At 38.3% G+C, this 25,630-nt stretch overlaps 2 protein-coding genes and 1 long non-coding RNA gene across 7 annotated transcripts in view; 2 read left to right on the forward strand and 1 right to left on the reverse strand.

Annotated features, from left to right (window-relative positions):
- Positions 1-4,233, forward strand: part of WDR19 (WD repeat domain 19) — a 38,596-nt gene extending 34,363 nt beyond the window's left edge. Inside the window, exons 34-37 of one of the 2 annotated variants that reach the window (XR_010998620.1) lie at positions 757-880; positions 2,602-2,678; positions 3,330-3,514; positions 3,606-4,233. Coding sequence is in view for 1 of the 2 variants with exons in the window: in XM_068188879.1 (XP_068044980.1) it covers positions 757-880; positions 2,602-2,678; positions 3,330-3,444 (316 nt within the window). In the remaining variant the exon portion in view is untranslated. The remainder of the gene's footprint in view (positions 1-756; positions 881-2,601; positions 2,679-3,329; positions 3,515-3,605) is intronic. The other variant, XM_068188879.1, reaches the window with a different exon arrangement.
- LOC137473133 (uncharacterized) lies at positions 887-2,137 on the forward strand. The gene is made up of 2 exons (XR_010998621.1): positions 887-1,559; positions 1,600-2,137. It is a non-coding gene; the product is annotated as an uncharacterized lncRNA (long non-coding RNA).
- A 351-nt stretch (positions 4,234-4,584) lies between the features above and the next one.
- Positions 4,585-25,630, reverse strand: part of RFC1 (replication factor C subunit 1) — a 33,710-nt gene continuing 12,664 nt past the window's right edge. For all 4 annotated transcript variants that reach the window (XM_068188892.1, XM_068188893.1, XM_068188891.1 and 1 more), the window contains exons 5-25: positions 21,511-21,743; positions 20,704-20,778; positions 18,876-18,953; positions 18,481-18,568; positions 18,156-18,388; positions 16,934-17,041; positions 16,237-16,416; positions 15,800-15,904; positions 14,426-14,822; positions 13,376-13,485; positions 11,898-12,012; positions 11,369-11,457; positions 10,211-10,348; positions 9,722-9,817; positions 9,460-9,558; positions 8,857-9,011; positions 8,622-8,739; positions 7,552-7,697; positions 6,886-7,099; positions 5,681-5,872; positions 4,585-5,128 (exon numbers count right to left, since the gene is read on the reverse strand). In XM_068188892.1, the coding sequence (XP_068044993.1) occupies positions 5,027-5,128; positions 5,681-5,872; positions 6,886-7,099; positions 7,552-7,697; positions 8,622-8,739; positions 8,857-9,011; positions 9,460-9,558; positions 9,722-9,817; positions 10,211-10,348; positions 11,369-11,457; positions 11,898-12,012; positions 13,376-13,485; positions 14,426-14,822; positions 15,800-15,904; positions 16,237-16,416; positions 16,934-17,041; positions 18,156-18,388; positions 18,481-18,568; positions 18,876-18,953; positions 20,704-20,778; positions 21,511-21,743 (3,071 nt within the window). In that variant the 3' untranslated portion in view covers positions 4,585-5,026. The remainder of the gene's footprint in view (positions 5,129-5,680; positions 5,873-6,885; positions 7,100-7,551; positions 7,698-8,621; positions 8,740-8,856; positions 9,012-9,459; positions 9,559-9,721; positions 9,818-10,210; positions 10,349-11,368; positions 11,458-11,897; positions 12,013-13,375; positions 13,486-14,425; positions 14,823-15,799; positions 15,905-16,236; positions 16,417-16,933; positions 17,042-18,155; positions 18,389-18,480; positions 18,569-18,875; positions 18,954-20,703; positions 20,779-21,510; positions 21,744-25,630) is intronic.

Here is a 25,630-nt window from a genome sequence, read left to right on the forward strand (position 1 = left end):
CTGAGCTCATACTGGTGGTTTAGGTATTTATTTATGAAGTCTGTAAGCTCTTCATGAGCTTATCCAATCGCTCTGCTTAAACTCCTGTAAATATTTAATGACAGTTGACTCCTACAACAAGTTCCATTATGTCAAGACTGGTCTCTAGCTAGTTTAAGGCCTTGTAGTTTTCCTCCTGGGAGAGATCTACCCTTTTCTGTGTCATTTATGATTTTAAACATCTCCATATTTTATTTATTTCCCTTCTATCAGTTATATCTTTTCAGGATCTGAAGAGTCTCATCTTACATAGCTTTTTTATGGTGTTTCTCTGAAACTCTTCTTACTACTCTTCTGCCTTTTTGGAGGCAGTTAGAAGCTCTATAATCCTACCAGGAAGCCAGTTTTTTGGTACTCCAGTTCTTTGTGGTCCTGCCACAGAAAAACTCTGAAACAAGGAAACCATAGCTTTATAGTCAATACATATAGACCCTGAGTTTTGAAATCTTATAAAATATTAGGATTAGTTACACCTTTTAAAAGGTGGTGGCATTTCTAATTAAAGGGAAAATTACCTATTATTTCTGAGTTGACATGATTCTGATGAAGCTTGGGTGATAGTTAAAAGGAAGAAGCTAATAGAATGTAAAAGAACAGCTGGAAGCTATGCAATTAACTCAAAGGAAAAACACTTGCTAAATATCAAAGGCATTGTAAAACAGCCTGGTTAAGTTCAATCAGCTTGAGGGTTTTATTCACAGCTATTCTATGTTTTAGACGTCGGGACACAAGTGAGATAGAAGAGCCAACAACAGCCTGTCCCTACTGTGCTTTCCAACTCCAAGAGTGTGAACTACTGTGTCCCAGCTGTAAAAACAACCTTCCATACTGCATTGCAACTGTGAGTGTCTGCTGTGCTTTCTGCACTGTGACAGTGAAGGCAAAGCTGCTTTCCCTTCTACAAATAAGTTTATTTGAACTTCTTCAGTTTGCTAGTGGATCCAAGCTAGACATTTTTATGCATTTATGGGTTTTTCTAATCTGTTGGCAAATTTCTTTTTGACTATCATAAGAGTGTCCTCACTTGCCACCTACAAGAAGCAGGCACTTGAGGGTGCCAGTAAATTCAGGAAGTCATTCTGGGAGACTTCAGCTTCCTGAGGAAGCAGGTGCAGCACCAGGAATCCCCAGCACGCACATTTGGAGCATTTGGTGCACTTGGGAGAACACAGACTAGTGCTGCTGATGCCTTCCCAGCTCAGCCATTTGCCATGGGGCTCTAGTGCTCAGAGAACTAACAGAAGTCCCTCTTTCCTTTTCCATGTAGAAGAGCTTGTGGACGGCACAGCTCTCCTCCCATAAGCTACCAAGACTTGAAATTTAAAAAAAATTAAAAACCAAATCAACCAACTGAACAAAAAAAAAAAAAAAAAAAAAAAACCAACAAAACTTCAAAAAACTGTTTTGGGGAATTTTTAAGCACACCCAATACTAGTGCTTCAGGCAGTGACTTCAGCATTTCTTACATTACTCATCCCTACAGAAATGAGATGTTCTAATATTTTTTGCTTCTTTAGAGTGTACTGAAAAGGTAGGGATGGCATACATTCCTGGTGGAAGTTACTGTACAGCTACTGTATAACTGACATCATTTTTACTGGTTCACGTGAATTGTCATACTAAAATTGCAGGGAAAAAAGGGAACTTATTTGAACAAGAAACAAATGTTAGAGCTAACATTCTTTATTAAAACTAAAGAATTAAGTCTCACCAAAAAAAATTAATATCCATTATGCAGGGATCTTTTTGCTCTATTGGTTTAGCAGAATAAGATGACAGGTATACTTTAGAAGTAATATCTTTAGGAATACAAAGGGGTTTAAATATAACTTTATGAGCCAAACACAATGTACATGTTTATGTTACACAATATTTATTTAGGCTCCATCTTGGCCCACAGTTTGTTTATGTCACAGTTGTTTGTAGATATTAGGACTGTGGCATTTTCAAATATCTAATGAGAGTCAGTGTCAAAAGAGTCTGCTGTTGCATATCATATTAGAGCATAAATGTCTTGGTATAGTTCAAGGTGCTGTTGTGTTTTTATAGCATTAAAAAGATACATACAAATTCCTTCTATCAAAAATAAACTAGTAAACTGCAGCAGAAAAGAGAAAATGTAAAGAGGCAAAGGCCAGGCAGGCTCACAAACTTGACTGCTGATGTGACCTACTGGGCTGAGGTGCTATTGCTTTGGGGGCATTTTTGGTATGTCATATACAACACCAAAAATGCCAGCAGATTTCGGTACAGCTCTGGATACAGATCTACAGATAACATTCCAGAATTGCCAAAGTAAAAGAATTTTAAACACTGTAATACAGTGTTCCATTTCTAAAAGAGGAATGCAAATCCCTCACTCCCACTGCATCTGTGAGAGCTCCTTTTCTAGTTACAGAATATACACAGTAATCAAGCTACAGTAACACATATATGGGGCTTTTAATTCAAGATCTTAGAACTCAGTTGCTGATACATTCACATAATAACAGGTCCAAAAGTAACTGCTCTCTGTAGCCAGGCAGCACTTGCCCCTCAGTTACCTGCAGTTTGTGTGTGCAGGGTCGGCACATGGTACGCGATGACTGGACAGTTTGCCCACACTGTGACTTTCCTGCCCTCTACACAGAATTCAAAAGGTAAGTTGGGATTTTTTTTCCATTGCAGCATCTCATTGTTTGTTCATATTTTAGCAGCTAATGGATCATTTGGTACTAAGAACATGTAACAGCTGGGCTGGGTGGAAGAGGAATTCCCCTTACTTGGTAGTTGCACCTTAAGACACTCAGAGAACATTGCTTCAAAGTTAACCAAAATGACAGGATGTGATAAAAGAATTGGGCCAGTGATGCAGGGCTCCAGCAGGAGCAGTAATGAATATGGATGGAGAGCTTGTGTAAGTTCTCAGCTCTGTCCAGGAAGAAGGCCTGATATGGGGGCAGGACAGGAACACAGGCGCACCAGCAATCACCAAAACAAACAAAATGCACACAGAATTGGGTACAAAGACAGCAATAATGTCTTGTTCCTGATAATCACACGTGAGGATGGGATAGCTCTGTTCCCATGTCAGGAACTCAGGAGCTGCTAAAACCTCCTTTGTTATATGTTTAAATGCAAACAGCAGCCTTCCTGTGGTGTTAGTTCTCAAGTAGACAGAAGCACTGCTCTGTCCTGCACTTGTTACATAGCACTGCTCAGAACTCTGCTCTAGGCTTTGTGCCTCGGCCCAACTTCCTTTGTAAAATGTTAGAATTTGCTTTTGACCAGTTACCCTTCCTTTAAAACAGCCTGTTACAGACTGAAAATGTGTGTCCCATGTGTTCTGAAAGGATTAACATTGTTGATCTTAAGAAAATAAATGACTGCACAGAGTACCTCAAACTAGAAGATGAGGACCAATAAATTCAGGTATGGCCTACAGTCAGTACTTTTTACTTAACAGGGTTCATTCTAGACAGTTCTGGAGTTTTTCCTAGTAAGGAAATCTTAACCTAGAGTCTGGGTCAATGTCTCAGATAACTTGAGACCCACTTCTATCACCTATTGCCCTCAGGCATGCAAACACCAGTAGGTTTTGCTACTGCAACTAACCTGGTTGTTAAATTGTGCTTTAACTTCATTTACCCCTATGACCCCATTAACATCCACAAGCTGTTCTCCCAGGATAACAGCAGCAAGTATTGGCCTGAAATACTCATCCTTCTAAGAATGAGAGCATGGATCTGTCTATACTAAAGACTTAGATCCAGGACTTTGTTTTGGGGTTTGTTTTTTTTTTAATGGTAACTGAAAATGAGTTAACAATGTTCCTCAATAATGTCAATAATTTGATTTTTTAAATTCAATAATTACAATTTACTATTGCAAACACCTTATATGAAAACTCAGCTGTAGCTCACAGTAATGCACTCAAGTTCTTTTGGGGAATTTTTAGTTGATTTTATTTTTCCTGATCTGCTATCACAGTATCTCAGAATCTAATTAACCACCTCTGTTTATTTCCAGAACTGCTTGTGTTGGCTGGCAAGCAGCAAGGAAAGCTCTATCACTACATCACACATCTCTTCCCCAGAAAGGCCTAGTAACAGCCATGTCGCTTCTATTTTGTGATATATGTAACTATTTAGCTGTTAATAAATTTTGTACTTTGGTTTATTGTAGTAATAAAACTGATAATTATTACAAACAAAATCTGCATTTCATCTGCACCAAAGACAAACCACTGGGCCATCTTTGTAGAAAAAAAACACCTCCCTACTGTTCTCTTTTTCAGTATCAGTTCTGAACTGTTATGAATATTTTCAATTAAACATTTTTTACTCTTTAAATATTCTTTTCTGGTTTTGATTAAAGATATAACTTATATAAGTACAGACTACTCAAGTTTTGGAAGTAAATCCCTCACTGCTTTTCTGTGTCTCTAAGTGAAAAAAAGGGAAGTTGTAGGAAAAGAGGAATGCCACATCACATATGTGAAGGAAAGAAAACTGTGGAATAAAAGGAGGGAGACAGGACAGAACACTCCATGAATTTAACCAAAGCTTTAAAAGAGTCCTGTGAAACATTTTATTGTAATTTTATATACTGCTTAATTTCTATAATGTACAAATAAGCCATTTATGTATGGGGTTTTTGCATCATGTACTATTTACAAGACTTCACCACATAATGTCAGGGGATTTATATTAAAAAAAAAAAAAACAAAGCAGTGAAGTCTTAGGAAGACTCAGCAGAAATGCCAGGTAACTAAGCATGACATTTTCAGCATTTCACAAACCTGGTGTCTGTTGCACAAGGACAGTTATAGCTTGTAACATGTACCAGGTCAGGAATAAGCACAGCAGTGTGAGAGCACAAGAGCTACAGCACCTCTATAAGAGGAGCATTTTCAACGCACTGGTTCTATTTTCCCAGCAGCAGCACTGGATCTGTTTCATGTTCCTGGCAGAAGTTAGATATGCAAAGCTGTGTCCAAAGCAAGGTTTTACTCTAAATGTCTTGTTTTCTCTTTTCTTTTGCCTTCTTTTTTTGTTGTTTCTTCATTTTTCTCTCTTTTTGGCACCTTCGAAGACTTCACCTTTTTTTGCTACAAACAGAAATATACAGACAGTTTAAAATCCAGCTGAAAAAAGTTTAAGTCAAAATGTAGTCAGTGTTAAGGAAAAAGCCACCTCTTTGCCTCCCCTTTCAGGTGTGAAGTTTCTAAATGCCACAGAGAATACAGACAACCATATTCAGTCTTTATGGGTCCCCATTTGGTGATACCTACAAAGGTGTTACTAGAATTGCCATCTGTGGGAACCACAGGCACAGGCCTGTGGTGGCTCCTTGCCACTGGCACCATCCTCATCAACATTTGAAATATTACTAAGTTTTAGAATTGGATGTAGACTTTTAGATTTAACGTGATGTCTCACTTTGGTCCAACATAAGACAATGGATGGAAGTAACTTAGCATTTTCCACACTGCCACCAGTTAAAAATTTAAAAGTTGAGAAGTTATTTATTTAATATCTACTATGATTTTTTTTCTTAATTCATTAAGGTGATCTTAAAAGTAAGAGAAAGGTAACTAAAAACAAACAAAAAAGCCTCAATACTTCAGTGAGGTTGTTTAATACTGAGGAAATTACATCACCTTAATCATTGCATCACTCTCAACAGTATCCTGCTCATCCTCATCAGACTGGATCTCTACCACAGTCAAGTCTTCACTTAGATCTAAGGTCGCTGCAGATCCCAACTGCCTTTTAGATGCCTTGACAGCACTAAGTGAATATGGAGTCAGATGTGCCTCTTTGTTGTAGGCACGTGTAAAAGCTGCTTTGACCTGGCAGGGTGGAATGAAAGAAACTGAGAATTAGTTTAGGAGCTGTAGATTGTTAGCTAACTGACTTACTGAGAGATTCCCCATCAACTTTCCTTTGGAAAGACAAGACCAAAGATACATAGAAGATTACACTCTCTCAAAAGGACATAGAAAGCATTTAAGATCTGTATGGTGAAAGGTCTTTTTAAACGAGTCCCACATAATCCTCAATAAAGTGTGTATCTTCAGATGCTTCTTGCTTAGGCCTACAATTATTTCAGAACAGTCACACCAGAGCCCCTTCAGCAAGACTGCACCCTTGCCAGACTAAGCAGCATATTCAGACTAGGAGAAAACACCTGATAGTAGTGTAGGTTTAGTTACCAGCAGATTCTTCTCTCCATCAGCACCTGACCTGTTTCAGATTACATCTTCCTAGTTTGTAAAAGCAATTTGAGCTTAAGCCCACCTTGTACCAGTTGAGGATCCCAACCACTGGAGTGCAGTAGCTGGATGCTGGAAGAGCAGCACACGAAGCACCCCAGGTCTGGCAGTTCAGTCTAAGAGGACTGGGAAAGGTGCAAGCTGCAAGGCAGCCTCTGAAGGCAGTGCCTGCTCTGTAACACAGACAGCTGTGCAAGCCTCCTCCTTTGCAGGATGGTAAGACAGGCAGGGCTGTGCCTGAAGCACACAGACCTTACAGCCAGAGCTTCCTTGTAGCAAGGTACCAGCTTTCCCTGTCCTTCCTGTGTTCTGCTTCTATACCCAAGACACAACCGACTCCTAGGAATCCTTTACACCAGGAACAAAAAGTGTACGACTACTGAGTGAAGCACAGCCTGATTATCTTTTAGGACTTAGCCCTGAACTCAGTGGTATGTTTGACACCTGATTTACAAAGCCTACTATCAATTATGGTTAAGCTGGTCCACCAACTTCAGCCTTTCCATAGCACATCCATACCATAGCAATTATTCTAGCATTTCTTTTTTAAGATACGGAAGAAGACAAAAAAATTCACTGATGAATTTTACCTTGGGATCCAGCTTTGAAAAAGGACTGGGTTTGCCTCCCCACGTGCTTATTTCCATGATATTTTCAACATCTTCTTTCATCAAGCAGTAAGAGTCCATAAATGTTACAGCTTGTTGTACACCGTCTGCTCCAAAGTCTTTCAAGGGCTGGACAAGTGCGTCTCGCAAATATGACAAATATTCCATATTTACTGTCCTCTTGCATGTCTGAGTTCTTTGTCAAATTGAAAATAAAGTACTGAGTAAGTAAATCTGTCCAACCAGCACCACTTGCTTCTAAAGACAAGAACAAATAGGTAAGGAGGCCCTCAGCAAATCAACAATCAGCTGCCTTAAGAGCTAACTGCAAGTTGTACTGTGCCATTCCTTTTGCCATACCTTCATTAGGGAATGACCAATACAAGGTGTTTGAACACCAAACAGTTTGGGGAAACACATCTCTAACTGAGAAATTAATCTCTAACTTCAGGGGAAAAAGGAAAAATGCAAGGTACTTGTGATTGACTTGTACAAATTAAGCACTGAGAAAAGCATCACCAATAACACAGGGACGCATTCACAGGACACGTGAATGTGTCACTTGTTTGCACCAGGTACAGCAAGGAATTGATGGCAGGTAAAGAACTGCACAAAAAAAGAACTGTATCAGAGGAATGTCAGTACTACCTGAGACTCATGTGCATTGCCAGTTCTTGAATGATACGATCATGTTTGCCTGTGGATGAAAATTTCCCCAGCCAGCTGGGAAAGACAGGAAACTGGGACATGTAACCCCTCATCAGCTCCCCTGGGAGAACACTTGCATAAATAGCCTGAAAAAGTAACACACATGCCAAACTCAAATCACACTGAAAGTCTCATGGACACCATGACACACTGCCCTGCACTACACTGTCCCCAGGGAAGATGGGAAGTCAACACAGGGCCACTGTGGAAACAGCTTATTTTAAGAATTCTCTCAATTGCTTATTTCTGGTCAATCCCTGTTAGGTTACAGCTTCACTTCTTGTACCACCCTGTTCATTACCATGTTCTAAAATACCTGTGAAGTTATTTAAAAAAAAAAAAAAAAAAACAAACACCCACCCCAAAACAAACAACACAAAAACATGGCCTTTTCTCAAGTCTAGTTTAGAGTGCAGTCAAATAGCTGACTTGACACAAACAACTGATCTCCAACACAAAGACATGGTGAAGGAGACATTTCCAACGAGCACTGCAACCTACATCAAGTCAGCTATGTTCCTAAGCAATTCAGCTCTTTGGACCTGTACTGAGCAGAGGGGTGAACTAGATGACATCCAGAAATGCCTTCCAATTTCACCTACAATGCATTCTCTGATGCCAGTCATAATCCTTTAAGCACAAGTCTTGTCAGTGTTTCAATGAGCATTAAAAGAAGTACAATGACCAAGTTTCGGTCTTCTATGCTTTGAGAGAAATCCTACCCTGGTGAGAGGAAGGACAGAGCAGGCTTGTAACAGCACAAGTGATACACACCATGTGCTTCTATGCTTTGTGACAGTCCAGCTTTTCCAAGTTTCAGAAAACTTCATTTCATGTTGCAGCATGGGCTCAACAACATGGATATAGGAAACTCTTCTGATCACCAGTGGAACAGAAAATATTACATGAAGTATGAGCTATACAGATATTTAACTATACTGAAACACCAATTTCCGCCACCTTTAACACTGGATACCCCCCTTAACATAAAATGAGTGCTAAATGCTCACCTGTGTTGGAAGAAGATTCCAGTTCTGCTTGCTACGAATCTGTCTGTCCACTATATCACCATCACATATACTATCAGCTGCTCTACTCAAGAGCACCAAGTGCTTTTTTAAATTACCTCTGGAAAAAAAAACGAAGTTGACTTTATTACAAAGCAGACATATCCAGACAGGTTTTAGTCTTCTTTGACTCCCTGACACAAAAGCCTGTGTCAGTTTAGGGTTTGGAGTAACTCACCCAGCAGCAGCTGGTTTCACATGCACATAGTTTTCTTGGACAAAGAGAGGTGCTAGTGAATAATCATGGAAGAAAAGATCTGATTTGTCTATAAGAGACATACGGGCAGCCTCCTCTCCAGTAGCAAAAACCTTCCGGACTACATCGAAAGGGCCCTAAATAAATGACATTTCAAGAAGTCAGCAGCTAGAAGGTCAACACAGAAAGTAAGACACAGCACAGTATCAACAAAATTACTATCTAGAAGTATCTTGACTCATCAGTACAAACTCCTCAGTCAGTATTTCTGCTCTAGAACTTTACCAGTTTTAAGAACTGTATTTTATTTTTGATATTAAGAGAATTATCTCCTAAACAGAGAACAAAGGATGGGAAGTATGAGTTTCATAATTGCATCTTACATAAGAGATAAGTATATCAAAATATACTCGAGCATATCAAAATATTCAGTCCTTGATATACTACTCTTCAACTATTTGTGGCAAATGTGATAGCTCTTGGCACCTAGGCTTTATTCAGTGCTTCAGTTCAAAAGATGCTTATAAAGCCTTGTGATTATATAAGAATATGACAGTAAAAGCCAATCCAGTATTTGACACTTACCAGTTTTATGTCCTTTTTGGCTCTGCTGGCATCTGTTTTAGCCTCATCATAAGTCAGTGATTTGTCTTTTGCACACCACATATTAAGATTATGTAAAACCTAAAGAACAAAATTTACAATTTGGTAGCATAATAGAATTTAAATAGAGGACTCCAGCAGTAAGAGTCTGATCTTTACACATTAAAAATACTGTTCAAATACTTGGAATTGAATGTATATAATCTGCTATCTGAATGGTTACTGATGCTGGATGGATACTGACCTGTCTGATGTCCTGATTTGCTGCCAGGATTATCTCTTGCATAGCAGGCGGGGGAATTTTTAAACCTTCTTTAAATGCAATAGACATCATGGCACCCTGTAATCACAATTGAGAAACTGTCACTAGATAATTCCTATGAATTCTTGCCCCAGAAGAACATACTGACACATCTATGAAAGAGCACTGCAATTTTTTCTAAATTTTTAAAGCACATATAGCTCAAATTTTCTCTCATAAACCATCATTTATCACTGGTGTAAAAAAGACCATGTTTGTTCATAAAAAGCCATTTTGGATATATTCTTAAAACAGACATCTAAAATCCAGAAGGCTTTGGGAAGAAAACCGCAGGCAATTCATTCTGAAAAGCAATTATTCACTGAGATGATCGATTAAGTGGTGTATCCAATTCCGAATGAACTCTGGTGCATGAAAACTGAAGTTACTGATGGCAACTCAGTGCAGTCCATAAAGCCACAGCCTACTTACTTTGATCTGTTCCAGACGAGGTCTCTGAAAACGAAGATCCAAACAGTAGTGGACCAAGGAGCGCATTTTAGGGTGGTTGCGATCATTGCACATACAAATGATGGGTACCTTTGTGTGTCGGATCAAACCAATCAACTCCTGTAATTTAAACACATTACAATTCCATCAGATAACCTGGACAATAAGAACAATTAGAATGTCATACCAAGCAGCATTAGTCCCTGCCTTAAATCAGATCCTTGACAGCTGCCAAGTCCATAACACTCCTGCTGTAATCACATTTCTACACAGTGCAAACCTAGCCCCTTGCCTACATTTTTCACTTCCTGTTCTATTCAGCTGCAAAAGATCTGCTGCCTACCCACGTTCACTGTCTACTTCCAGCAGTTATGTTTGGAACTGTCTTCAGCAATGAAGAAGCAATGAAGACCAATAGCCCAGAGTACAGCTGTCCACCTAGAGAAGTAGACTCATTTCTCCAAAGGCCAGTTTGACCTGGCTTATACCCAGAGGGCATACACAGCTTTCTGGCTGCACCCTGCCACAAAGAATGAAAAAGCAGAAAGTAAAAAGACCAGTTCATCCCTGCTCCAATAGGCTTCATCATTTTGAGGCTTACCAGAACAAACTTAGCTCTAATGAAGGTGAAATTCAGCTCAGTTTCATTCCTGCATTGGAAATACCTGCATCTGAGCTAAAAATCTGTATGCCCTTCACCATGAAAGCACTGCATGTGACTACAGGAAATCCTCAGAAGTTAAAACTGGAGCTACTGAAGAGAACAAAGGATGCTGCTGCCTATGCCACACATTACTCAGTGTTACTGCCTATGCAAAAGAGCAACAGTCCCAGCCAGATTATGAACCTCCCACTGCAGGGAGATGTCACCTTAGAGAGACCTTAGGATAAATGTACCTGTTCTAAAGTGCACACACTCATGTTCATCACTCCAGGCTTCTTCTACACAAGTATCCTTTTTCCCCATCTACCAAAGCACAATTCTTACACAAAGACAGGCTTCTAAAACACATCAGACTGTACTCTGCAGAGAGTTTGTTTATGGACCATGGCTTGAGGACAGAGTGGCTTAACTATCTTGTGTGATATATGGCACACTCTCTTGGCAATGGCATTAGCTGGGAGCTACAGTGGCTTCACCTGAATCCCTCCTCTGTCTTCATTGCCTGCCATACCATCCACTTCATCCATGATCAATACATGTTTCCTGCTAACTGATGAAGATGCACCTGAAAATGAATATGGATAAGTAAATGAGATGGGAATAAAGGAGTCCTGCTCAGTTTTACCCAATGTTAAGTAAGATAACCCAATCCTAGGCAACTGAGGTGGTGGCTCTGCCACTTGATCACACGAATCTATGTTCACAGACTAGACTATAACCTCATATCATCTTCTTAGAAACAAGTCCCATGGAACAGAGGAGCAACTGCAGAGTTCTTGAGTAGTTTGTGCAGATTAACAACTCATTCTACAAATAGCAGGATTTAATTCTAAATTGAAGAAGAAATATAACCGCTTACTACATGAACCCACCCCTATTAGAGCCAGATCCCTCCACCTGACAAGCAAGGTAAATTCCTAACATTGTTGTGTAATAAGGAAGCTCTGTCCTTTCTCTAAGCAGACTCTTAATGAAACAAAAATCTCATTCAAACAACAGACGTACCAGAATAGAAGTCTTTGATGCTGGTGTTGTTAAGTGACTCAGCAACTACTTCCTTTAGACTGTTCTTGCTGCGAGTGTCGCTGGCATTCAGCTCCACGTAGCTATACCCCAGTTCCTGGTCCAAACACAAACCACATAAAAAGGGAGAACACAGAGCAGTGAAAAATCATACCGTTTTAATTAGTGTCTCCCCTTATACTCCTTTTCTCTAGCAATTCAAAAAAACTTATAACTATGTGTGGAACAGATAGGCCCAAAAGAGATTATTTTTGTTTTGTTGTGGGGTTTTTTGTTGTGTTTTTTGAATTGGCTTTTTGTTTATTTGTTTTGGGTTTTTTGGTTGGTTGGCTGTTGGTTTTTTTTTTTTTTTTTTTTGGTTGGTTGATTTTCATTTTGATTTAATTGAGGGGGATGCAGAAGCATTGGAGTTAGTGGCACATATTAAATTTTGGAAGATTTACAGAACTGCCAGCATGAATAGAAACAGAGCTGTGAGCCAAGGCTAGCTAAGCTCCATGGTATTTTCAGCTGCATAACAATGAAACATACCACATGGCTCTCAAAGCTGCAGGAAAGAGAAGCTTTTAACTATTTAACCAATAGGAAACACATGGCTCCCCCAGCAGCCCTAACACTTCTGTCAGTCCCTGACACAACTTAGCCCAGCTACTCTTTTATCATCAAACCCTCCTGCCAGAGGCAGCCAGAACACAGCACTGAGCACACAGAGCACTGGTCTGTTTTGCTGGCATTTCCTGTGGAGCACAGAGAAATGCTCTGTAGAGTCCTGAGGCAGCTGAGGGCAAACCAGGTTGGGAACCAGAAACAGAAAAGACCATGCTTTGAGGGAAAAAAAGTAAGCCAAGACAGCACAGTCACCTTTTCTAGTCTAGTTCTAGGTATGGCATCAACCTGTTGGCACAGAGCTCAATGGCATGCAGTGGGGGAAGGGGGGAAAAAGGATTAAGAGTTACTCTATACAACAGAATTCTGAATTCAGATTTAGAAATGGACACATAGCCCTGCCAATTTCTCTCATCCTGAAGTAGTATTTCAATTTAGAAAAAATCTGGGAAATCTCTCTGTTAGACAAATAAAAACCATGACCTTAGCTTTCAAAAAGCTTGCCAGAATTTGAGTCCCACTAAGTGCAAATATTCTCCAACTTGCTGAACCAGTGCTGAATGCTCACAATTTTGGAAAACCATTTCCAATTATTCACATACTGTGATACGCTTCCTCTCAATGTAACAGAAAGAAATGCAGACACCCACTGGTACCTTCTCACCTCAGACCTGATAAAGGTACCTAAACAGCCACATATTTTCACCTGTAACCTTGTTCTGAGCAGGTGCAACCTGGCTGAGAGCAGACCCTGGTCATTCAGAGCATACCCACCTGCACACTATAGCTGTATCCAGATTCAGAATTAATATGTAACAAAAAAGCATTGGGAACAACCATTACTATGAACTCACCTTACAAACTAAAGCAGCTGTAGTAGTTTTACCAACTCCAGGTGGACCAGAAAGTAATGCTGCTTTAAAGCCTGTCCCATCATCTTTGCTTCCAGTTTTACTGGGTTTTGCTAAAAAAAACCAAAAAAAAAAAACCAAAAAAAAAAACCAAACATATTTCAGGTTTTGCCTAGGTATGTAATTATAAAACAAACTGCATGCTCCTAAAGATATCAAGCAGCATTGGAATTTTTCCTCATTTAAGGCCCAAGAAGAACATCCAAAGATGCATACACAGCTGCATCCTCACTACTCAGGTAAAAGCAGCTTAAACCAGCTTACAGTTTATGACTTGCAGTGATTTTGAACTGAAAAATACCAGAAAGTGCTATTAATGTAATATAACCATTTCAGCAATTTCCTCACAACCATATCATACACATAAAAAACCAAAAACACCACCAAACCCACATACCACCACAAACAAATTAAGCTAAACCCCAAACACACCACACACAGAACCCCCACTACGGCTGAACTAAAATCTAAGCCCTCTTTTAAACACAGAAAAACCTGTCTGTCTATAGGATGACAAACTGTCTACTTGACACATGCACTTCTTGCCAGAGCCAGGACCATGACAATTCATCCCCACACATGACAGCAGCCCTTTAGACCTGCTCTTATCCTGTATCTTCACTGTTGGCTGCTCCTAACCTATTTCCTCTTGCTGAGGAAGAAATCAATAGGCTCAACGCAAGGCCATTTTTAGATACATCACAGCTAGGATATTTTGGGATTTTTTTGTAAAAATGAAACCTCAGACTTGGGGAAAAAAAACGTTTTGAGACACATTTTTCTGCTCTTTTTTCAGGTGGGGAGGTGGGTAGTAAAAGAACAACTACTTCATCAACAAACCCTCAGCCTCAATTGCTGCTTAAAACACATCTGACTGCAGCCTTATTCCCAATTTCTAAAGTTGCTCTGCTACCACCCTGGCCCTCGGTGGTCCAGGGAACCAAGGAGCATGATTAGCATGAAAGAACACAGAAAATTAAGCAGGCCAGTCACCTTGTCCATCTTCCAAGGTGTTCTTGTGCCAGTTTCTGAGCCATCGGAGCAGTTTATTGGCACAGCTTTGCTCACCCTGCTGTCCAATAATTGCCTTAAGAGATACAGGCTTATATTTATCTACCCATAGCAATCTCTCTGTGCCATCTTCATTAACCTCAGAAACCAAGTTCCCCTTAGGTTTTGGGGCTTCTTTCTCCTCTACAGTCTGACGTTTAAAGTCCGTAAGTTTTCGAACAGCAGTGGTTTCTTTCTTGACAGAACTGATGGTTTCTCCTTTTTCAGGAGTAAACTTGCATTTTTTATTATTAGCTTCCCTTTTGTAGGGGCTAAAATTCCTTTTCCCAGCTTCAGCTTTCTGTGGTGTCTTTTTGGGTTTTGACTCCACTTTCTTTGCCTTAAGAAAATAAAAAAAAAAATTAAAAATAAATTAAAGGAAAAAATACAGTCAAGAAACAGCATATTTATTTAAACAATTACAGGAGTGCTTGGAAAGTGACAAAGCTTATATAGTGATTAAAAACACTTCAAGAGCAGATACAGAAATACTTTCTGAGAAATAAAGCATAGCTAAACACAGTGTCGCTAGGTTCTATAGTACAACCCACAAAAAAGAGGCAGGAAGTCTTCTGTTCATTCCAAAAGCAGTCTCTTAATTCACAAAGCCTGAGGCATCCTACAATGCTAAACTGATGACTGTCAGGTTGGAACAAATGGGTCAGACACCCTTGAAGCTCTTGCAAAACAACCCTTGTGAAAGTTGCTCGATCGACAACAATTCTAAGGGAGAGAAAGTGATCAGCTAGTAAACTTAGAGGTGCTTTTCCCTGGGACACTGATGGTATCTTTGCATAAATAAGTCATGTCCGTAATGAATGCACCACACATTAGAGCTAACAGAGATTTTGATAACATTCTCTCAGCCACTATACCCTAAATTTAAATGTGCACAAAAAACTTATTACCTCTTTTTTGGTATTGCCTGAAAAAATTACCTTTAATTTTCTTAGTTCAAGTACAACAAAGACAAGATCTGTTATGTACACAAATAGTTTACATATTTCTGGGTCTGTCTGGGTTCCTCATGGTATCAGTCACAATTACTTATTCCAAAGAATGAATGAATATTCCTTGTTTCAACCTGATACCATCTAAGGAGATGCAATTACCTGCTCTATCAGGTACCTAAAATGCAGAATAATGTCAGAGTATGAAAATAACCTTTAGCTCCCAAGTAGAGTCATTTGTCTTCACAAACAAAAAATTTTCACTCTTAACCTAAAAGGTCAAACTGACGATTGTTGTGTTACTATTACTGGAACAGAAGACAAACTCCTTTCAATTAAAAACAAACCAAAGCAAAAAAAAGCATACCTCTGTTTCAGCTGCCAGCTCGTATTTTGACTTTTTGCCTGGCATAGTTCGTATAAGATCAAATAGACCATCCTCATTAATAATTTTTGTACCTAAAGTTGATGCCTGGAGCAAAAGAAAGAATTAAATGTGAAATCAAGTTACATTAGGATTTCCATAATTCATATCTAAGTGTTTTCCAGTAAAAAACTATGACTAGAAACACAACAACAACAAGAGTTTATATATATATATATATATGTACGTATGTGTGTGTTGTATGTATGTACAGAAGTAAAAACAAAACAAAGCCATAAACAACTTGGCAACTTTTCATTTTAAAGATGCACTTTACTGTTAGTACTGCTTCCTGTTGGCAGGAATACTGGAAATTACCAGTTAAGAGAGGAACAATTCAGTTCCACTTTGCCTTTGGCCAAGCACAGGAGCACACTCACCTTCTCACACTTGGACTGGCCACAGTCTCGCCCCATCACCAGGTAATTTGTCTTCTTGCTGACATTGCCAGTCACTTTTCCGCCGTAACGTTCAATCAGAGACTTGGCCTCATCTCTCTCAATGCACTCCAGAACACCCGTAATTACAAATGTCAGGCCTTCCAAGCAGTTCTCAGCTCCCTGAGAACCAGAGCATTGCAGAAAATGCCATTACTGATTCAATTCTACCAAACGGCTCTTAATCATCAGCTATTTTAACCCTCTACCACATCAGGTACCCTAAGAAACTTTACAAATAAGACTATCATACCTAGCTAGGTAATTGTTCTAAAAGCTTAAATGGGAATAGCTACCAACAAAACTTCACACATCGCTTACCTGACCATACTTGTAGCACTCTGTGCTTCAAGTGTAGCATGTGAATCAAATATGTGACAGCAATCTTCAACTTTAAGACCAGTAACTATTTTTAATGACCATGACTTCCTAAACCAAGTTCTGAATACAAATTCTTTAGTACACTTCCTTACATTTACTCACCGCTTTGCATTACAATTTAGGTTTTTCTAATACATTCTTCCTACTGGGAAAAAAATACCAGTCTTTAAACAGTTAAGTTGATATTTTTTAAACTACTTACAGCAGTAGGTCTACCAAACTCTCCACTTCATATATAAAATCCTGCAGCCAAACTTACCTGAGGTATCTCTTTGGAACCCAGTGCTTTGGGACCCTCACGATTAAGGAAGCTTCGGTAAGCCTGGTAATTGTTTCTCTTCTTTTCAGAGTCCTCAGGGCTTATAGACTGGGTCAGGAGAGGGAAAAAATTAATATACATATTACAGATATAAAAACAGCAAAATAAACGCCAGCTTCACTGTTCAAGATATTTGCATGCACCAAAGGCAAGATCTAACGCTTGCTTTTAATCTATTAAGCTGCAATACTGAAGCCTGCTCTCCTTCTGGTGCTTGTGTTGAGGTGTTTTTCCTTGTTCCTTTTAAAAATATTTCAAAAATGTGAGAGCTTAAAAAATACATACCCATTGTTTATTGGCAGGTTTCTGTAGATTCGTCTATTGCTCATGTACATGCTCACTTAATTCTTAAATTGTCACTTTAAATTCACATTCTATTTGTGATCTACACTTATATAAAAGTAGAAATACTATGAAGTAGACTTCACTGATTAAGAAGCTTAAGTGCCTCTTAAACAACTGTTAAAAACTCACCTCCAGAAGGAGGTGCAGGCTCTCCCTTCTAATTACAACTGCTATTAAATTAAATTAAAACTGCTATTAAACTGCTATTAAATTAAATTGCTATTAAATTAATTAAACTGCTATTAAATTAAAATGGGGTACTTTATACTGTATGATTAAGAAGTACATTTTAATGTTGCACATAACTGCCAGTGTTCAACAAATACAGTTACTGAATCAGATAAACTAAATTCTATTCTTATATAGCGTATCAATAATAAGAAAAATAGGAGACTAGGGAGAGAAATGTAAATCCATAAGCAATACCACCCATCATTTTAACCACAGAACAGATAACTAAGGTCACCACACTCACATGAGTAAGCTGTCCCTCACTAAATAAGTGTCAGAATTCCTGCATTCTGTGTTTTCCAGCGAAGTTAAACAAGATAAAGCACAGAACTGAATTTGCACTGTACCTGCACACCTTAAAGGGCATTAGAGAATCTCAGGTCCTTCATCTGTTTAATTTACACTTTGCCAGATAGTTTTACAGCTGCTGTAAGGAAGGAACTTACAGTCTTACCAGAATTCAAATCCTTAAAAGTAGCCCAGGAGATTCAAAGTACCAAGTTACAACAGTGACACCTACAATAAATGAAAACTATTTTCCTGCAAACTCCACCAAGACATCTAAATTAATTTTGATAGCTCCTACCTCAGTCTTCTTGGGAGAAATTTTCTCCTTCTTTGGTGTTGTCTTCTCTTCTTTCCCTGAAGCTGCTTTTCCTCTTGATAGTGAATTTTGAGCACCTCTTTCCTTTTCAGCAATCTCTTCTTGTTTACCATCAGATGATTGTGGGGACAAACAAGAACCTTTCAACTGCTCAGATTTAGTTTGTGGCTTCGCAGAGTAATTCTTGGCTGCACCAGCTGAGTCTACTGCTTTCACTTAAAAGGAGGCAGAGGGAGAAGAGCTCATATATAAAAATGTATCTCAATATTATAAAATCCTGCAATGCTTTCCAGTTTCTGAATCCTACCTCTTTCTGTCTGCTTATACCCTGCTGCTGTATTAGGGCTGCTGTTGATGCTCAGTACTGTTTGCTCTCCTTCAGTGTTTTTCCAAGCCTAAATAAACACACAATGGCAAAGTCAGGGATGTGTGTCCCAGGCTACCACACGGACACAGCAACACACTTCACTTAATTGTGACTAGAACTTAAAATACCATCCAGCACATTGATTAGGCAGGACACCTTTTACTGAGCAAGGAAAAGCCAGGAGGGAAGGATCAGAAGTGAGTATGCTATTTCCATGAAAACACTTCCCTGCTGGTTTTAATGTATTGGTATGGAAGTCTCAAAACAAAGGTGTCTAAATAAGAACACTCTCAGCAATACAACTCCTAAAAGCTTAAGTTTAAAAATAATTCAACCTTTTTCTTCTGTGGTGTTTCATCCAACATGGCCAGAGTTCTAGCAAATTCTTCATCTTCATGCAGCTGTCTCTCCAGCTGAAATAAAAAATAGGTTAATGCCAAACAAGTTCTAACTCTAGTGTACTTTTAAAAAACTCTAAGTGAGCACATAGACAAAAACCTGTGTCCTACCAGAGGCAAATGCATTTCTGGAAATGGCACTGAAGAATTACTTGTCTCCCCCAGAAAGCAAGACTAGTTAAATCTAGTGAGAAAAATAGATTTGTTGCACCAGAAACACTATTATGCCCGTATAAGATGTTTTCAAAGGAGTTTTTCATTCATATTTTTTTAGTGTTGTGTACCCTTTCCTTTTAAATAATCAAGCTTGGAAGGCTGCACCTCATAACAAACAGCCTGCAGCAACATGCAACCTGCTGCCTTTACCAAAAGCAGTCCCAAAAGACAAGTAGCAAGAATGCCTGTTAAAAATTATGATGTCTCCAGAATTTATGTTTTATTCTCATTTACTACTAGCAACAAATTTTTTTTTTTTTAAATCTGTCAGTTTTGGAGAATTTAACTACTGCCCTTAGACCTGCTCTTAGTGTCAGTTCTATTTACTTTAGGGAAGCAAATATATTTTAACTTTCTATTATTTATACTCATACAACTGATTTTCTCTGATGGAAGAACCAGTAAGAGCAAACAGTGCATGACATCTGTGAGTTATTTATTAGTTGTAAAAAAATCCACCACAGTCAGTTTGGTTTAATTTTTATTTCACTTAATATAAACCTGACATCTCCACTGATAACTGATCCTTCAGTTACCCTTCCTGTCCAATATGGTGCCTCAGGGAAAACCTTTTCTATTCATGAACACTGTTCATTATTGCCAATAAATATTAAACATTGTTTCATCAAGAGAACAACAAAATTACTTTCGTAACTGAAATCCAACATGCCATGCTCTAAGATCTCAACAGATGATTTTATAAAGCCAGTATGCCACAGGCATTGTTTATATGGGTCCATAACAGTGAAATGTACCTTCCCTGTGTACAGTGAGAAAGGGAAGGGGCAGAGACCACCCAGTGCAAAGCAGACTGAGGCAGAGATACATCTGATATAAAGTACTTGGATGCACAGAAACTGTGACTGTGAGAGGTAAGATCAGCTCAAATCATATTATTTTTCCTGACAGACTGCTTAACTTTCTAGTAGGGTAAGGCTGGATTCATTTACTCTCATCCTCACCTTCAGAGGTGCAGATTTATCTGTACAATCTACTTATTTCAAGCAATACTCAATATTACAAATATATGTGGCAAATCAAATTTTCCCAAAAGCAAGTAAATATGTGTAAGTGTACTTTCCCCTTGTATTAGTACTGATTCAAACAGGAAAGTTTAAGACATGTAAGAGTCATTCACATTTTTCTCAACTATAAGAAAATTCAGAAGACAAATAAAACAGATCATGGATAGTAATTAGTTTTAATTTTTCACTCCAGAGAATGAAAAAAGCATAACACCATCAAAACACTACCAAAACATGAGGAAGCAGAAAGTGAATTCTGTGTGAAAGGCAGGATTATTAGAAGCACATCAGCTGCATAGACAAAGCCTGGATAGAGAGAAAATAGATTAAATGATATATTCTATTTACATAACTGAAATAATGCCTATAAAATAACTGTGTGACCAGGCTTGAGCATATTGATGAATTTTATTACACTTAGTTATAGCATACCTGGAAAGTCCATCTCAATTTCTTAAGGAAAAACAATTTTATGTTAAACAAACTGTTCTTGATATAGAGCATTAAATTTGTAGAGCTTTTACCTCTGAATCTTCTTCAAGCTGCAGTTGCCTAGCAATGGCCTCATCATCTAGTGTGCTGTCTCTGCTCTGTGAAGGCTATATTAAAGAAAAAAAGACCAACCATTCAGCTACCCCATTACTGTGTCACTCATAATAATTTAATATGTATAGATTCCTTCTGTATACTTCTAGAAAAGTACTGTGAACGAGACATACAACATTAATTTCTAGCTTTCTAACCTAAACACTGTTAAAGAAGGCTATTTTCAAGGGATTTTATTATTCAAAACAAGACCACACTATAATATAAATATCTCAACTCTTCAAACAATGCTGAACACCTCCCGAGCTATCAAAGTTGCCCCACTTGAAAAATACATCAATAACTACACTGGGAATTTTTAAGTTCCTCCATACTTTACTTGGTGCTTTATTATTCCATGAATAAATGCCCCATAAAGCTTGGGTAAACAACCTTCTCCCTCTCCCTCTCCTGCCTGCCCTCCACCCTCAAATATAAGCTATCCCTTCCACTCACTGACCTCAGAAAACTTAATGGATTTCAAGAAAAGTCACATGAGAAGGGGCAATAAGAAAATACTACCTTCAACTTTGTGCTATCTTTTCAAACATGGAAATACTACTCCAAACTTGTATTTGAGGACTTGACATGCACACATGGATCATCAGCACTCAACTTCTGTGTTAGTGATCATAGTGAGTAACACGAGGTAGGAGCAGCAGCAAGACCTTCCTTGCAGTCAAACTGCTCATTTTGAGCTGCCTTCAGACACAGGAGCAGCCTAAAGGAACCTCATCAGCACTCACCTCTTTCCTTTTACTTGCTACCAGTTTCTTTTCTGAGCGTTGGACACTCCTTGTCCCAAAGAAATCAAGTGCAGAGGTGGGAGTCTGTTTCAGTGGAGAGAGGGGCTTGCTTTTAGCTTGTGGTTTCACCTCCTCTTTTTTCCCAGTATTTGTTGCTGGACAACCAATCGCTGACATCCCATTCTCCTTCGGTTTCAGGGAAATCCTTTTATTGGCAAAATCATCATCTTCATCTAAACACAAAGAGAATTCCATTACTTCTGGTACGTGGAACTCAAGTTCTAACAATGGAACTGCCAAGAGAACTATTTTGGCACATTAGGTCAACTCAGATCCTAAAGAAATGCTACAGGCATTCAGAAGGTTTCTGGAAAAAAAGGCTGAATTGCACAACACATAGTACTTAACAACTTGAATAGCATAACTCGAGTCTGAGGAGATTCAGTACTGAAATAACAACATGACATTTCTTACTGGTGCTCACACATCACCTCTCAATTAGACAAGTTCACAAGGAATGCCTTCCCTTCTTAAATGAGGAAAACAATAAACAGAAGATCTAGATCAATGAAATTTGAACTCCCTCCTTAATTAAGGTCAAATTGAACAGCACAACTCTTCCTTCACATTTTATGTGATGCACAAAGGCACATTTATTTTATTACTTTATACTATTCATCAACAAAGCAGCTAATATAGGCTTTGTAGACATGTATTCTTAAGAATCTCTCTATCTTACATTACAAACCAAGGAAAAATATCAGAACATTTTCTTTACCAAAACAAAGGAAAAAAGGATTCTTGGGTAAGCTTCCTAGTTATTTTTAAAGTATTGCTCATAGTTTATGGAAGTTTTAGCAAAAACATTTAAATGCCATTTTTTCACTTTTTCCCCTTTTAGAGATTCTATGAGCTCTCTGTATCTCTGCACTTAAACACACTCTCCTTCCAGTACAGTCAAAGCCAACTCAAAGAAAAGCAACAATTTCACAGAACACAGAAATCAGACAAGGTCAGCAAGACAAAATGGATTTTCAGTTTGAAAGGAGGAGGAAAAGTGGCATATACAATCTTACTAAGAATTAGCCCACAGACCACTGAGCAAAATTTTAATTTTGAAGAGTCTCCTTTTCAGACTCTTCTCTAATAACCAGCACGTAGTCTACCCAGCAGTGAAAAAGAAAGAGGGTTTGATGGCTGTTTATTAATTCTGAACCCAAACTCTTCATCCAGTCAATCAACATATAAATGAATTCCAAGGACTTCAAAGAGTTTTATGTCATGTTGTGAAGTCTTACTGACAGTTATACAAATGAAACCCTCTCAATGAGGCATACAAAACCCCACTTATATCACTGCCACATGATTAATACAACAGCACAGAAGACAAACATAATTGGACAAACTTCGACTAGTGATAAAAGCACCATCTTTGTGAATCCTTCTACAAACTCAAAGTGAGCGAATAAACTGAAAGAAAATCCCCAAAATTAACATTAGACACTCTAAAAAAGCAGCAGAAAGACTTGAGAGGAACAGAAACAGAGGCAGTTTTATTTGCATGTCTCTAACTGAAGTCTAGTTTTACTTTTCTCAAAACAGAGATGCTTTAGACACTCACCTCAACATATCATAAACACAGATAATTCTAAACATCTAGTTTTTAACAGAACTTGAATTGACAGCATAATCACAAAAGCATGTTCATTTTCCAGCAACCCCTAATTTAAGCCCCCATATTTCTTATCATAGAAAAATTTGTTTTCTAACAATTTCCCTAAGTTTAGAAGATGTTATATGTCTGTCATCTCTCATTTTTGTTGTATTCTATGTAAAGATGGAAGGAAACAGTTATTTTTTGTTTCACCTGTTCTCAACAGATGGCAGTGTTTTGGAGTGTTTTAAGCATCAGCCAGAATTTGCTGCTACTGAACACTTACTAGGCAGAATATAATGAGAACCAAGCAGGATTCTAACTACTCCTGGGAGAGAAAGTTCAGTGAGGGAAAAAACTAACACAAAGATGTATCTGTAAGGGGGTAAATCAGTTCAGCAGTTAAACAGAGAATGCCTAAAGACAAAAATTTATCCAAGAAGAAGTGGCATTTCAGCCAACTCAACTCACAAAGCAATATATAGAAAATTCAATCCCAGGCCCTCAGCTGACAGCAGCAGTTTCACACAAAGCTAAAAGCTTTATTATACTGAACACAATTTATTTTCCCAACGTAGCAGTAAATATCCTACTGCCATTAAGCTCAATTTAACAAACTATGACTATCAGGGAGATTGGGACACTAGATGCTGTAGACTCCTAACTTACAATAGTTTCAAGTCTGAATAGGAGATTGTTTAACTCAATCAATTTCAAGAGTATTTCTGGTTCTTTCAAATTTTTCAGTTTAACAAAAAAACATCTGCAGGAGTAAAATATACTGTTACTGTAAATCAGCAGTTAATGTAGATGTAATTACATTTGTCTTAAGATTACACAAATCCTATTCTGCCTCCCTGCTCCCAGCTTTTCTTAAACTAAAGACTGCTCAATGCTAAAAAAGAACTTTTACTTATTATTGTTATCAGAGGATCTGTATGCAATATTGATTTTTTTCATTATTCACTTATAACCATAAATAGCAATAAAACCCAACAGGATATTGCTTTCTCTTAAGCAGAAAGAAGTAGAGTAAATACAATTAGATTTTAATTTAAAAATGTATGCACTCAAGTCATTTAGGAAGCTAGTACTACATATTATCAATAGTTAGAACTTTGTTTTAATTATGTTGTTCCAAGAAATGACAGGATTAGAAGCATTTATTGACTGCAAGCAGCGGCTGAAGACAGACAAGAGACTCACTTACGAACAGTCATTGATAAATAAAAATAAAGAAATGGGAGAATGAGAACATGGAAGTTGTCATTAGGAAATGAACCCAGCCTGATTCTATTAAAAGTGGGTTTCAAAAGAAGCTTTAGGGGACTGACACTCAGGCTACATTTTCATCCCAGGTTCAGGAAATTCATTAACACATCACAAATTCACCTGATCTCCAGGCGCTCCCCTTATTTCAAATACTGATAAAAACCAACCTTTTTAGCAAAACCTTAACACCTTTCCTAGAAACAAATTGCTCCTACACACCTACTACGGCAGAAATGAACAGCAAAGCTAATCAGCTGCTCATTTCCAGTCTCCTTATAAGCATGAAGGCAGCTTGATTTACAACTCTGAAAGTGCCAAGACAGTAACACTATTGCTGCTGCACTCAGCAGGTCAATGTTGCTCAGCACTTGACCTGTAAAAGGAAAAAGATGTGTTCTTATTCATACAACCAAGCCAATAACTTGTGGAAAATACAAGTGAAAATTTGAGTTTTAACTTGCAAAAATTGTAGATTAATTGCATTCTTATAGCAAATGCTGGGCAAACCTTGAGATAACCTTACATGGGGGCATGGACTTCACTGAGAGATAGGAATCAATTTCATCATCAACTAAATGACTTTTCTGTTGTAAAACCTTTCAACAGCAGAACACTACTATTCCAAGAACAGTATTTCCTGTTTACATTGATCCATTTTTCTGTCTTTATTTTTTCCAGAATCAGCTCAGAACTAGAAACACAAGTAAAGACCATATATTCTAATTGAGGCTTCTGGAAATCAAGTACATGTAACAAAGGGAAAGCTAATCGTATGATCAATGGAACACATAGGCAGTGACAATCAGGAGATTGCTTTTAATTATTTTGTACACAAACACTACACGTGAAGCAGGGATCTATTATGCCAGGCAATGTAGGAGGACAAACTTCCCTAGCAACAAACAACTGCCATCCTGTGTGTTTTAAGAGCTATTCCATGTTAAAGCACAGCTGGCTTTCATTTTATATACTGCTCCAGCAGTAGCACAATTATGTTAATAAACCAATGCCAGCAGGTCACTTGTAACTGTTTGTTATTCCTCTTTCCTGTCCTCACCCTTTCTCAAAAGGGTTTCACCTGTTGATTACTGAACAACACCTGCAGTTGTTCCCTAACTGAGCCTGATGAAAATTATCTCAGCTGTTTTAAACATACATTCAGATCCTTTTAAAAGGCTTGGGTACAGGAATTAC

This window comes from Anomalospiza imberbis, chromosome 4, assembly GCF_031753505.1.
Source record: "Anomalospiza imberbis isolate Cuckoo-Finch-1a 21T00152 chromosome 4, ASM3175350v1, whole genome shotgun sequence".
Classification (NCBI taxonomy): Eukaryota; Metazoa; Chordata; class Aves; order Passeriformes; family Viduidae; genus Anomalospiza; species Anomalospiza imberbis.